The sequence below is a fragment of the Thamnophis sirtalis genome, unplaced genomic scaffold (genome assembly GCF_051295495.1).
Source record: "Thamnophis sirtalis isolate CommonGarterSnake01/CBP01778 unplaced genomic scaffold, rThaSir2_p1.2 scaffold_6, whole genome shotgun sequence".
NCBI lineage: Eukaryota > Metazoa > Chordata > Lepidosauria > Squamata > Natricidae > Thamnophis > Thamnophis sirtalis.
The window spans coordinates 83153081-83167987 of NW_028261386.1; the positions used below are offsets into that span (position 1 = coordinate 83153081).

Genomic DNA, 14907 nt, shown 5'->3' on the forward strand with positions numbered 1-14907 from the left:
AATGGCATGCATGACACCTAAAATGTGATTTAAAGATTGACTGTGTTACCTGGCAAGGTATTTGTGTTCTTCTCAGGTGACTCAACAGTCCCTAGAAAATTTTACTTGTGACAAGAGAAACTGGGAAAGCTAGTTTTTGACAGTGTATTTGCTGGTGACTTTACCTGCTTTTACTGATGACATCCTGCACTTGTAAATGGCTGACTGCTCAGATTCAATTTCACCTATAAGAAGGTGAATCTAGTTATCAACAAAGCATCCACTTCTAGAAAACCATTCACATGAAGGAGAAAGGATACATCTAATTTTCATGTATGCCCTCATAAATGTTTTTATGGCAACCCTTTACTTTATTTTTGGGGTAACAGTTACCGTATTTTTCAGAGTATGACACACTGGAGATCTTAAAGAGGCAAATAAAAAATGTTTTTGCACTCTGAAAACATCCAAAAAATGGCCCCCCTTTTAAAAAAAGGCATGAATAGCTTTTAGGAGGCTTGCAGAGTGTTCCTGGGGGCTGCCCCCCCAAAAAACGAGCAAAAAACAGCCTGTTTTTTGTCAAAAAAAATGCATGCACAGCCTTTAGGAGGCTTATAGAATGATCCTGGGGGATTGGGGGGGGGAGGCATAATTGAGCAAAAAGCGGCCTGTTTTTCGCTCACTTCTGCCCTCCCCAGCCCCCAGGAACACTCTGAAAGCCTCCTACAAGTTCTGCACAACCATTTTGGTGAAGGGGGCGGGGTTTCAGGAGGCAAAAAATGTTGTATTCAGTGTATAAGATGCACCCAGATTTTCAGCCTCTTTTTTGAGAGAAAAAGGTGTGTCTTATACTCTGAAAAATAGGGTAAATATCCTTGTTGCACTGTAAACTTTTAAAGGTAACAGTGCAATTCCCTATCAAACTGGTTAATTGTAAGCTATTTTAAAGAAATCAGTTAAAATAAAGTACAATTTCAAATATACCAGCAGGAAACGGTACAAAATCTCAGTAGAAAGCCAGAGAGTCGAAATTCATAAAGGAACCAGAACATTCTGCCATCTCACTGGTGAGTGATTATAACCATTTGCAACACTGAGTGACAAATGAGTAATTTTTGGCTTAAGAGGAAATTTTATTGATAGAGTTATCCGTGAGAAGGCCTTCTCTCTAATACTTGCCAACTTTATCACTGCTGAACCTCTGAAGACAGTATTAAAGTAAAGCACCACTTGAAGAGTGTGCATTGAATTATAAGGCAATAAATAATGCTAAGGAAAATTAAGATACTGCGTTCACAAAGAAATGGTTGAGCCATTTTAACTTTCATCTTGCTTTAAAACTCTGGAAGCTAAAGTCTCTCTGCATCCTGTTTTCTTTAGAACTTAACTCTCTAGCTGTATTGAACCTGGTTATCAAAAGAATATTTCTTATATTAGATGAAAAGCATAAAAGAATCCTACACAGTATATAAGAAGGAAAAAAAGTGAGATGAATTGTGGGACTGTTGCTATTATAAGCACTTATACGAATTTCTATTGCCAGATACTCTCAGGGAGAGGCAGTCCTACAGGTAACCTGGCCCTGGGCCATGAAGGGCTTAAAAGATGATTACCAGCACCTTGAATTGCACCTTGAAAACAATTGGAAGCCAGTGCAGGTAATACAGCAGTGGTGTTGCTTGGGTGAACCATAGGGTAGCCAGAACTGTGCATGCCACTCTATTCTGGACCAGTTACAAGTTCCAGATGGTCTTCAAGAGAATGCCCACATAGAGCATATTGTAGTAATCCAAAGAAGGAGGTAACTAAGGCATGGGTGACCACAAGGAAGGCCTCTTGACCCGGGAATGGATGCAACTGGTATAAAGCAGAATTGTTCAAAAGCCTCCTTGGCCACCAGGAAGAGCCACGAGTCTAAGAAGACCCCAATTTGAACACCAAATCTGTAGAAGGGGATGTAACCCCATCCAGACTCAGAGATGTCTACTCTCCTGACTCTCAGAGCCAAAATCCCATCAGCCGTCCATCTTGTTAGGGATGAGTCACAGCTGATTTCTCCCTATAGCCATCAGGTGCTGATCTATCGCCTGAACAGCATCATTTGCCTTGCATATGCATAATTGGCTATCATCAGAAAATTGAGGATCCCGAAACCCAGATGGCCTCTCAGTGCTTCCATATAGATGTTAAATAGGAGGGGAGAGACCTTGAGGCATTCCATTTATAGGAGCCTAGGGCTGGACCTCTCTTCCCCCACTAGCACTGACTGGTACCACCAATGGAAAAAGGAGGTGAACCACAACAAAACTCTGCTCCCACCCCCAGCGTCAGAAGCAGGTCCAGCAATATAACATAGCTGATGGCATCAGACAGCCGGAGACCCAGACAACCAGGATGGACACTCCCCCACCGACACACACATCTTGAGCTCTTGAGAAAGGGCCCGCAACTTGGGAGTCCTCCTGGATTCACAGCTAACTTTTGACCACCATCTCTCAGCTGTGACCAGGGGGGCATTTGCCCAGGTTCGCCTGGTGCGCCAGTTGCGGCCCTACCTGAATCGGGAGGCCCTCACAACAGTCACTCGAGCCCTTGTGATCTCTAGGCTGGAATACTGTAATGTGCTCTACATGGGGCTCCCCTTGAAGAGCATCCGAAGACTTCAGCTAGTCCAGAATGCGGCCGCGCGAGTGATCGTGGGCGCACCACGGTTCGCCCACATAACACCGATCCTCCGTGAGCTGCACTGGCTACCTGTTGATCTCCGGGTGCACTTCAAGGTCCTACTCACCACCTATAAAGCGCTCCATGGTAGTGGATCTGGCTATTTGAGAGACCGCCTTCTGCCAATTACCTCCCTGCGTCCCATCAGATCGCATAGAGTTGGCCTCCTCCGTATTCCATCTGCCAGTCAGTGCCGACTGGCGACTACTCGGAGGAGAGCCTTCTCTGTTGCGGCTCCGACACTATGGAACAATCTCCCCATGGAGATTCGTACCCTCACCACCGTCCAGGCCTTCCGCACAGCCCTCAAGAACTGGCTAGCCCGTCAGGCCTGGGGATAATCTTATTTTCGCCCCTCCCGAATGCTGAGTGAATGTTGAGTTTTATTGTCTAATTTACTTTGTGCACATTTCTTTTTGGTATTGTCCTACACTCCCCTTCCTTTTTTTGATTGTAAGCCGCCCTGAGTCCCCTCAGGGAAAAGGGCGGCCTATAAATAAATAAATCTACAAATCTACAAATCTCCAAAAATCATCCACAATGATCCACCAATACTGTCTTTAGATCAATAGCCCTCGTCTAAATCCTAATTGAAAAGAGTTCAGATAATCTGCTTCATCCAAGGCCATCTGTTGGCTGAGAGCTCACCAATCTTTTAACAACTTTCCTGAAAAAAAGAAGTTTGGCAACTGGACATAAGGTATCAAAAAGCATAGGATCCAAGGATGGTCTCTTGAGGAAGGGGCAAGAATGGTGGAACCACTCGCTCTAGCAAGAAGGCATTTACTGCTGCTTGGACCCAACCACATGCCAATTCCCTGGATGACTTAATCAACTGGGAGGTGGCAGAGCTCACAACATTAAGGTCCCGGTCCACTTCTTGAAGATTGACCAGTTCAAACTCTACCCAGATAAGCAAGCTAGGACATGCCTCAGTCACTTTCACTGGATCTGCCCAGCTAGGTTCATATTCCAAAGTGGAGCAACTTTATTTGATGGATACCTAGAATAATCCTCACAGTAACCCCACAAGTGTTCACCTATCCCCTGCTATACCCAGAAAGAGCCTGATTATCCAAAATAGGATTACCAGCCACCATCCGTATACACAATAAAAGCAGATAAGTCAGAGTGTTCTTCTGCTCTTAAGTGCCACAAAGTAAATCCTACTGCAGGCTGGTACCTGTGCATGATTTTCTTGCAACAGCAGCACTGTGTGCCTTGTGTCATTTCATTTCCAAGAGCTTGGTCCATAAGTCAAGGGTCCCTATGGGATCTACAACCAAAGTATCCACAAAGAGGCAATCTAATACAAGGCCCTTGTCACATGCTCATTCCAGGCTGCAACAAAGCTGAATCAAGCACCAGAGCAAGCTCAAGTTCTACTGGGATCCACCTGCCATGGACTAATTCAAAATGCCCAAACTCCCTGCAGTGGGGGGAAGTCACAGGAAACTCCAGGACCAAGAGGGAATGATCTGTTCATATCAAGGTACTGAGGTCTCCTAACCCCACATCACTTTGCTACTGTCCCAAGCCAAACAGCAGATCTTATGCATGATCCCTTCTGCAAGTTGGACTATTAATAAGCTGCTACTATGGTTCCATAAACTCCCGGACAACCTAAAATTTCAGGCCCAGAGAGGACTCCCAGGTTGGAGTCCTCCAGAACTATAAGCTTGGGAACTTCATTGTTGACTCTGCCATGAAGTCCAGGACTTTGGGTAGGGCCACTGACACCCCATGGGGAGAAAGGTAGAAAAACAGCAAGATCCTTGAGACCCAACTTCACGAAGAACATGTCATATCTGGCTATCTTTGGGGCAGCACCCCTAAAAGTCACGAGAGGCTCCGGAATAATGATAGCCATTGCACCACCCCCATCCTGGAGTTGCATTTGGTGTCACGTTTGAAACAATGGAGGACACATTTCTGAAAAGATCAGCTTACTCATTTACCTCCTTTACCTCCCACTTAAATTTCAGTTTGGACTTCAAATGCCTGTAACCCTTGGGGACTTTGGAATGACTTCCCTTTCTCAAATGATATGCTCTTGTGTAGATGTCTGGTACCATATTTCCTATGGCAATAGGCGAAATCATATCCCCATCTGCCCACCTTCTTGCAATTATTTTTGAAACTATGAAATTTAGATCTACAAAACCCTGACGCAGGTCAAAGGGACCCAAGCTGCTAGTTTCCTACACTACATTACCCACTGGAGAAGTTACATTATTCTTTGTGTAGTGCAACATCAATAACGTTTCATTCTATCAGTCTTGTTATTTGAGCAGACACTATATTGTAAAAACAGAAAATATAACTTGTGTGAAATTGGGGGAATACACACCGGTGGCAGAGAAAGAAAAAGCTGCTGCTTATTGAATCTTGTGATGTGGTCACGTAGAAGTAAAACCCTTTGATATGAATTAGTAATTCATGCAGAATGTAAAGCAGAAGTATAAATGCCTACTTACTTTCTTTCTATTTCTGGTGTGGATGCTACACTGCTAAAGCCAAGGGATTCCTGGAAGAGAAGATTCATTGCTTTGAGTTGAGGCTGAACAACCAAAAGCTTTATTATCTGATTGATGCAGGAACAAAAATAAAGAATTGAATCCATTGTGCTTACTTCAATCTGGGATTGCAGCTGTAGGGATGTGGAGCTGGCATCAGATTTCTCCTGAAACAGAACAGATGTCAAGTTAGTGAAACACACAAGTGTGGCAGTGTTGACAAGCAAAGTAGCAAGACAGCAAAAAGAAGAACAAAATAGGACAGGAATGAAGAGACCATCAAACTATCTCAGTTCAGATGCTTCCAGAAACTGGCTAAAATACCCTGGTATGATATGAAAGTAAATTCACAATTTCATTTTATTTATTTAAGTTTCCTCTAGGAGCTCAGTGACATGCATAGTATAACTTCTCCAACATCTGTTCAAAAACCACCCTGTGATGTTGGCTGGGGAGAGGTAGGGGGATTGGCTCAAAATTGTCCCTGAACTTTCACGGCTGATAGTGAACTTGAACCTTTTTGATTCAATATTTTAGCCATCATATCTCACAAGAACATCTCCATATATCCTGGATTACAGAAAGCAGTCATTCCATTGGATGAGAAAGCACTAGCAGTGATATGTTATTTTGGAAGTACTGTCAAACACTTGTCATAACATTTCTCTTACTTTTTTGTTTTTTATGCAATCTATGGTGGGAACACTAGATGGCTCAGTATACTGCACAGTTTTGCGGAAACAAAAGTAATGAGCAGAAGTGAAGAAATAAACAATCCTGTTAACATCTGCATCACCTTCTAAGTCTACTTCTCCAGATCTGGAAAACTGTGTACAGTTCTGGCTGCCACATCTTAAGAAGAATATAACAGAAATGGAAAAAACATTAAAGACTATAACCAAAATGACCTGGGGACTTGAACACATGTTCTTTGAGACACAACACTGAAGATTCTTTACCTCAAAAAACAAATGTGACTAAATGGAGACATGATCAAGATACATAAAATTATAGGAAGCAGACAAGAAAACATAATTCAAAATATAGCAGTAACAAACGGATGAACATCCTCACCAAAGCCCCAATTAACTGATAATGAAGAACTGGTTACAAACAGTGGAAGAGGGTTTGATCTGAGTGCATATACAAAGACTCTGACTTATAACCTGACTGGCACTTAACAACTGTTCAAAATTACAAAGGACAAAAAAGATACTTACAATCCATCCTCAAAGTTATGACTGCTGCACACAAAGACGCCTGAAGACACATGATTGCATTTTGGACCTTAGCAACCAGTCATCATTTAGAACTGGTTGCTGTGTCCCATGGTCTTGTGACCACAATTAGCAGAAAATGGCAAAAATATCCATTGTATATGCTGGATTTGCTTAACAGCCACGGGACTGTAAAGTGGTCATAAATTGGGAATATGCTTGTGTGGTGTCTTGACTTACAACCAAAATTATGACCAAAATTCTGGCCTCCATTGTGGTTGTAAGTCAAGAATTACCTGGAAGAAGAAGAAGTAGAAGTAGAAGTAGAAGTAGAAGTAGAAGTAGAAGAAGAAGAAGAAGAAGAAGAAGAAGAAGTAGTAGTAGTAGTAGTAGTAGTAGTAGTAGTAGTAGTAGTAGTAGTAGTAGTATTTTATTGTATTCCTTGACCAGATCAAACATTTAAGTACTTTTCAAACAAAAAAACCAACAAGATTTGTGAATGGACTGCAACACCATAATCAGTTCAAGGAGAGATTAGAAAGGAGATGAAGGTAGACAACTATATATGACCTGTAGCATCAGAACATTTTCAACCTACACACAGCCCTAAACCTAATTCAGTCCAATAAGTTTATAATTTCCCTATTGGCTTCTGCAGTGCCTTTTCCTTCCATGAAGGAAACAAATTCACATTCCTCTGAAATTTGTAATTAGCTTTAATGTCATTGATTTGGAGAGATGGAAACAAAACAACTTATGAATATGAAGTTTGGTGATGTTTTTCTTCTGAGTTGAAAAGGGCTAATGAAAACATTAGCAACAATTAAGTTAGAGTGTCTTCTTTTTCTCGCCAAAGCAAAATTCCATAGAAAGCAGATGTATGCAACTTCCCCTTTCTTCATTAAACCAAGCTAACTATCCAGCTGGAAAAGCAATGGGAACATTACTAAGGTTCTTCTTTTGTCCCCTGTCATCCCACCTCCAATGACATAAAGCAGGCAGAAAAGGAACGGGACACCTCTGCAATTCTGCAGAATCCAGTTCATTTAGGTTTCTACTGAGTGTCAAGGAAATAAAAGAGAGGGGACATTTTACCAGACATTGCAACTCAATCCACACATCGTGAGAAAGCAAATCCTGCTGGGCATGAAGAGTAATTTTTCTTGCTGGCTTCTGGGTAGCAAATGTTTGGCTTTGTTGAATTTAATCAGAACTTTAAAAAGGCAGGGTTGTGCTAGAGCTGCTTTTACCTTAGATATGATCTATATTAATTCACATTACCTTTTATCTTTTTAAAGGAGATACTTGGATTACCTAAACTGACTATAAACAAGATTTACTATGCACAGCGGATATTATTGTGAAGGGAAGGTAGAACAGATTCTTCCCTCCTCCTCAAACCCTTTTAGGGAAAGACCAGCTGCATCCTGTACTAACAAAATCCAGATTCTGCTCTGTCTCTCTTTCTCTTGTTTACAGCCTGAGTAACTTCTCTTGTCCTCCCAAGTAAAAAGCCACAGTGTTCTTTGCAAAAAGTAAGCAATGGAATTTGAGAGAGGGGGGGGGAGGGAGGGAGAAAGGGAGAGGGGGCACTGGTTGATAAATAATACAAATACCTGAGAGGGACATTATTTTGCTTAATAAATGTTTGCTTAATAAGTGATGGCTCTACATGTAGCACATTATTTGTAATTTCTGAATGATAATGAAAAGCTCTGGTAGACTATGTGTATTAGACAATGTGTGAACTTCATAAAAGAGACACGGTGGCTCAGTGGCTAAGACGCTGAGCTTGTCGATCAGAAAGGTCAGCAGTTTAGCGGTTCGAATCCCTAGCGCTATGTAATGGAGTGAGCTCCCATTACTTGTCTCAGCTTCTGCCAACCTAGCAGTTTGAAAGCATGTAAAAATTCAAGTAGAAAAATAGGGACCACTTTGGTGGGATGGTAACAGTGTTCTGTGTGCCTTCAGCATTTGGTCATGCTGGCCACATAACTATGGAGACGTCTTTGAACAGTGCTGGCTCTTCGGCTTTGAAACGGAGATGAGCACCACCCCCTAGAGTTGGGAACGACTAGCACATATATGCAAGGGGAACATTTACCTTCATAAAAGTAGCATGGAATGCACTCTTCCTCTGGGTTAAAGAGTTACCTTAATTTTGAATTTGCTTCAGTGAATATGGCAGATGTTATGTTGAAATTTAAGCTATTGTCAAAAGTGCTTCAAAATTGTTTTTTAAATAGTAATTTTATTAAGATGTATCATTACAACAAGAATAAAAACTAATACAAAAACCTGAAAGAATAAAAAGTAGAAGATGTAAAAAATGGGGGAAATAGAGAAATAGAAAATAAAAAAAATAAAATATATAAAAGGAAAAAAAGTAATATATAAATAAGTAATTTCCCACCTTCATCACAGTAAATATGATAATTGAAATAACTTATTACCTTCTCTTAAAATATGATCATTTTCCCCATATCCCAAAACTTCCTAAAACATCATCATTTCAGGTCTGATATCAACAAATCCAATAAGGATTACTAGAGATAGCAATTTATCTATTTTAACCTTGAACAAATAAACCGACTTTATATTCCTTTTACTTTTAACAGTTTTGATCTTTAATACTTTAATAATGTCCCAGAATTTTATTTCATTTTTTCTTCTCAAAAAATTCTTTAAACTTTAAAATGCCTGTTTTGCAAATCCAATATAGAAAAATTATCCTTGTTATTCTCTTGTTTTGTTGTTTAAATACCCCTTTTAATTATTAAGACACAAGCCAGTTTCTTTTGTATGACCAGCATAACATCTTTTCCCACATTATTTTTGTAGCCTGTCATTTTTTAATCCATTTTCAACTCAGTCTCAATCTTGTCAAGCAGAACTTGTTCCTCTTCCATAACACATTGAATATCTATAGAGTCAGACGCTATTAAAATTAGCTTCTGGGTCCATTGTTAAAAAATATCCTTCAATATATCCAATCTGCAAAATATTTTTATCCATTCTTTGTTCTTTAATTGTAATCTTTAGTTTTTTTCTAATTGTAATCACTAATCCTAGTGTCGAATTTTTTAAATCTTGGTAGAACACAGGTGAAAAGTTGTGGCAGAAGTAAGATGTTCATGGTCTCTAAAGTGACCACTGCCTTGGCATCTCATTTCATTTTCATCTCTGAGGGGAGATGTCCCTTATCCTTTTGTCATGATGTGATAACTTCCCTGTCCAGGTGAAATAGACTGGGGTGAGAAAGCCTATTAGGTGATATCCCAGGTAACTCAGGAACCCCAATAGATTCCAGGAGGTATTTAAGAAGTTTTCAGGGAACTGTTAGGCAGTTCTGTTGCATGCCTGGTTAGTCACTGTCAATAGCAAACGACGTAGACTCATGTGTGCTCATTTCAGGTGGTTCCTTGGTTTATTAAAGAGCTCTAGCAGACAAATTAGAAGCACCTTCTAAAATTCATCTGTATATTCTTTAAATTCAAATAACTAATAAATAAAATATAAGGAACACGTGAGAAAACAGTGGAGGAAAATCAAAAATACAATTTGCCAACACAAGTATCATCTCAAGATTTGGGCCTACAACATCATAATAATAGAGATAAAGTACTCTAACCTCACCTACTTTATTGTATCAATGGCCTTTTTTAGTGAAACTTCTCTTTTCCAGATTTAACATCAGGTAGATCTCCCACCTGGCCACTATACTTTGTACAGCAGTTTGCTAGTAAGTCATTGTTAGTGCCTAGGTTTCAAAGGACACAGTGCCAGCAATCCTGAAACTAGCTATGTTGCATATTGTTCTCAAGAAGCCCTCCTTGCACTGGTTATTTTTTTTTGACAACGACTGCCCAGTGTAACCTTTAGAAAATTTTATTGAGACAGTAGTCAGGATGCAGCTATGGTGTGCTTTGAAAGAGGCAATTTAGTTGTTAGTTATGATTCAGCTTATGGTATGTGACAGAGACAACACTGATTGTTCTAGCATATTACCTCTGTCAGAATCTAGATAGGGATAATGTGTCCCTTCTTTTAGACCTTTCTTTGTCCTTCCATCCAGGTGATCACTATATCCTTCTAGACTACTTACAAAATTAAATTGGAACTATGACAGGTTTTTAAATTAAAAACCAATTAAAATCAGGTATTTAAAAAAAACTAGAATTTGGAAACAATGACACATCTCTATGAAAAATCATCCTTACAACATATAACCATTTATTTAAAAAGAACATAAGCTTATATGAGAAATGTTGCACAATGCTTATAATTCATACAATTTGAATCCATATTATAAAATTTACAAACAAAAACAGAGATTTTCCAATAGTTCCAATTACTAAAGCATGTATTTTACGTTTGTCTGCACTAACCCAAGCTGTCCTTTTCAGCCCTCATAGTACGACATGGGAGGGGCACCATTGACCGGGGCGGGGGGGGGGTGTTGATTAATTTTTTTTAAAAAAATCAGGACTTTTCAGCCCCATTCCAAGAACCTTCCTGTAAATAGTCATAAAATATAATTATATGAATTAAATGCAGTCTTATTCAAGGATATAAATTATTGGCTATTTTTTAAAAAATAAATGTAATATAGGCAGTCCTCAATATACAACAGTTCATTTAGTGACAGTTCAAAGTTACAACGGCACAGAAAAAGGACTTCTACTGTTTTTCACACTTATGACCATTGCAGCATCCCCATGGTCACGAGATTTACATTTGGATGCTTGGCAACTGACACAGATTTATGACAGTTGCAGTTTTCCGGAGTCATGTGATTCCCGCTCGCAGCCCTCTGACAAGCAAAGAATGGGGAAAGCAGATTCACTCAACAACCATGATACTAATTTAACTGCAATGATTCACTTCACAAATGTGGCAAGAAAAATTGTAAAATGAGGCAAAACTCAATAAATTTCTCACTTAACAACATAAATTTTGGACTCAATTGTGGTCGTGCATTGAGGACTAGCTGCACTTATCTTCAGTATTACTTCATTCTGCTGTAGCATTAAATTTCATATAGAACAAGCTTGTTCTTTCAGAATTGTGGAATTGTTATATAACTGTCTACCTTTAGAAAAGTTTCTCTTGAGTTAAACTCAGCTGCTATAATTTTATTGATGTGTCGTAATTTTCTTAGCAGTAGTATGGAAATTGTCATTGTTGCTTTTGGACAATTTTTAATATTTTCCTATGAAATATACAGTACTGAGATTCCCAGGTGGGTTCCCCTCCAATTATTAGCCAGGTTCAACCCTGCTCATCTTTTTGAGAGCAGGCAAAAACAGCCAGGTTACATCCATACAAATTGAAAGCTAAATGGGAAAAATAACAGTTTCAAAAATAACCTGGCAGTTTTTGAATATGTTTATGGTTTCTCCAGGAACTGAGCTAGACTCAAGGAAGATTATATCTTGTAAAAGGAATTATAGGGAAAACACTGAAATAGTTTCATCAGCAGAAGCATGTCTGCTTGATTCAGCAACAAGTATTATTAAATTCAGTGAGGCTCTTGTTGTCTTCTAGCCTCCTTCAAGCCAATTCGCTCAAGATCTGCACCTCTGTACTGAGACTTCAATTCCCAAAATTCTCACGCAGGCATTTAAATCTGTTGTTCAGGAATTCTGGACACTGTAGTCTCCATTCTGCCAGGTTGGAAAATGCATTAATACTACTGAATGTATTTATGTAGGATCCAATTATGCTCTGCAGAGTTGTGTATACTGTATGGCAGATGGGATGGAGCAAGCCGGAGGGGGGGTGTGGGGCTTACAGGGCCGTCTGGAGAGGCGAGCTTCCCGGAGGCTGGTCTCCCACACCCCACGCCCTCCCCTCCAGCTGGGTGACACCGCCAAGCTCTTTGCCACCAGCGATTCTCAGTGCTGCTGGAAGAAAGAGGCGGGCATGGAGTTTGGCCACCTCCATTGCCTGATCCCCGCTGACCCCGCAGCCCCCGCCGGTTCCCTTTTACCCACACGACCTCCACCACACCCCTGCCTCAGACAACCACCGCCGCTCGTGGCTCTGCCAACCTCTCGCCCTCCCCTCGTCCTGGGCTCTCCTCATGGTCTCTCGTCTTGTTTCCGAAGGGGAGGGGTCCCTGTCCACCTGCAGCCTGTCGCCCTTTCCACCCCCACTCATCCCCTCCTGAGAAAGGAAGGAAGGAAGGAGGGAGAAGGAGACCGGAGGCTGGTCTCCCGCACCCCACGCCCTCCCCTCCAGCCGGGCGCCGCCGCCAAGCTCTTTGCCACCAGTGACTCTCGGAGCTGCTGGAAGAAAGAGGTGGGCATGGAGTTTGTCTGTCCCCCCGACTCCACCTTGCCCAGTCACACGCCCTTGCTCTGCGGAGGGCTTGCACGGTGAAGAAGACGCTTGGAGTGTCGGTCCCAGCAGGCAGGCAGGCAGGCGGGGCGCAGAGGGAGGGAAGCGCCGCTGCAGATAGCTCGAGGTGGCGAGCCTTGTCACATACGACTCTCCAGCCACCTGGAAGGAAACAGCGAGTCGAAGGGTGGGCTACTGCACCCCGTGAGCAAAGGGACCGCTGGGGGGGGCACAAGACCGCTTCGTTTCTGGCGGGTAGTTCTAAGTGAGGCGGAAAGAAAACCATGTGCAATTCAGTAAGGCTTACTCCTTAATATGTTAGTTCAGGACTTACAGCTTAATGACGTTGGTTTTTCCATATTATATCTTTTCAGTTTACTACTGCATAGCAACGTTGTGAGCTATAGTGCAGAATCCCAATGCTATTGCGAGTAGGATAAGTCTTCCTTTGAATATCTAGGCTTTCTGAAAGCATCGAACTGAGAGATTAAATATTTGTCTCAACGGATTGGGATGAGTGACATTCTCGTTCCTACAGAGACGGCTATTCTTTAGGCAAAGCTACAGCGCTTTTTGTCCTCCTTCGGAAGCTGTCTCTCATGACGTTTGTGAGCCAATCAAGAGTGTGGCTTTGAAAACCTGTGGCGTGATCATGCTGCGCGGGAGCGAGTGTTTCTCCCCGAATATGGAGGACGTAGTAGGCAACTTGTATGTATCCTAGAAAATCAGTAAGACCCGCTGGTGGCCCCTATCTGCCACGGCCTTGCAGCCTTTTTATATTGGTAAAAATAAACATTTTAGAAAATATCGGGACTTTTTAAGAACGTGGCCGGACGCGGGACAAATTGTGCGAAATCGTGACTGTCCTGCCAAAATCGGGACTTCTAGTCACATTAATTTGTATCTAAATGAAAACATTTTACACTGAATGTAGCATAAATGAGGAGAAGGAGGAAGAATTATGGAGAATTAGTTAGAGCTGAATTTTCTAATAGATGTTTCATTTAAAAAGCAAACAAAACCCCACTTTTAAAATGCAAGCAATTTGCATATGGACGACTATTTATTTTTCTTAATATAAAACATCTAAATTCCATCAATTTGTCAAGGAATTACCGGTATATAATTTTCTCACTTTATGAAGTACAGAAATTATATATCCAACTTTTTGACAAACAGCAGATTGAAACATAAGTTTTTGAATCCGGTAAAACAAATTATGCCAAACAGTGAAATCAATGATGTAAGTAATGCTTCACAATGACATTCAATTAAAAGCACATACTGGAATAGGCCAGTCTTGCTTCATTGTGTAACTGAAATGAAAACTGTTATCAAAACCATACAGCTAAAGAAAGCTAACAAATCCAGCAGATTTCAGTTACACAATGAAGCAAGACATGAATCCCTTCACTTCATCTCTGAAATGATGTCAAAAAATGAAATAAAAATGAACAATAGAGCACACGGACCCTAGGATTCTGCAGTCATTACTGCGTTTTGTGGGCTGACAAGTCTAGTAACTATATAAGCCAGGAAAATACTGTGTAATATAAAAACTGCAACTGATGTTAAATCTGACCTCACAGTCAATTATACTAAATGAAGATTTATTTCATCCTAACAAAGATTATTAAACTAAAAACTGGAATACTTTTAACTACCATGGGCAGTAAGTAGTGAATTGTCATTTAGGTGTATTTTAAGGACTACAAAGCTCTAATTACCATATTAAGGTTTTGTTTAACTTACATTCTGGCATTAAAATATCCTGATTTTCATTATCTGACAGTTCCAACACTTCCCAAGCCAAACAAAGAAAGACAGAAATGAGATGATAATCTGAGTTATGCATTTTATTTGTACTTTGCTATATTTCTAATATTATTCTTTCAGCATTGTTTCTATTTCATAACTTTATACTGATCTCTTTTGCTTTGGATGACATATTTAACCCCCTTTTTTAAAAAAAAATTATATATTTTTCTTTTTCTTTCATACCTTTGCTAAAATAAATTCCGTACTAAATAATAAATAAAGCAGAAGTATTAACTTCTCTGTGACATCCAGATTTTTGAAGAGCACAAATTTATGAGTTCTCTATACTAGACTCCATTCTGCCCTATGGT

At 40.5% G+C, this 14907-nt stretch overlaps 1 protein-coding gene across 4 annotated transcripts in view; it reads right to left on the minus strand.

The window, feature by feature from the left end:
• Window positions 1-14907, minus strand: part of SASH1 (SAM and SH3 domain containing 1) — a 209807-nt gene that overhangs the window by 85426 nt on the left and 109474 nt on the right. For all 4 annotated transcript variants that reach the window (XM_087718312.1, XM_087718314.1, XM_087718313.1 and 1 more), the window contains exons 3-4: window positions 5336-5386; window positions 5181-5230 (exon numbers count right to left, since the gene is read on the minus strand). In XM_087718312.1, the coding sequence (XP_087574438.1) occupies window positions 5181-5230; window positions 5336-5386 (101 nt within the window). The remainder of the gene's footprint in view (window positions 1-5180; window positions 5231-5335; window positions 5387-14907) is intronic.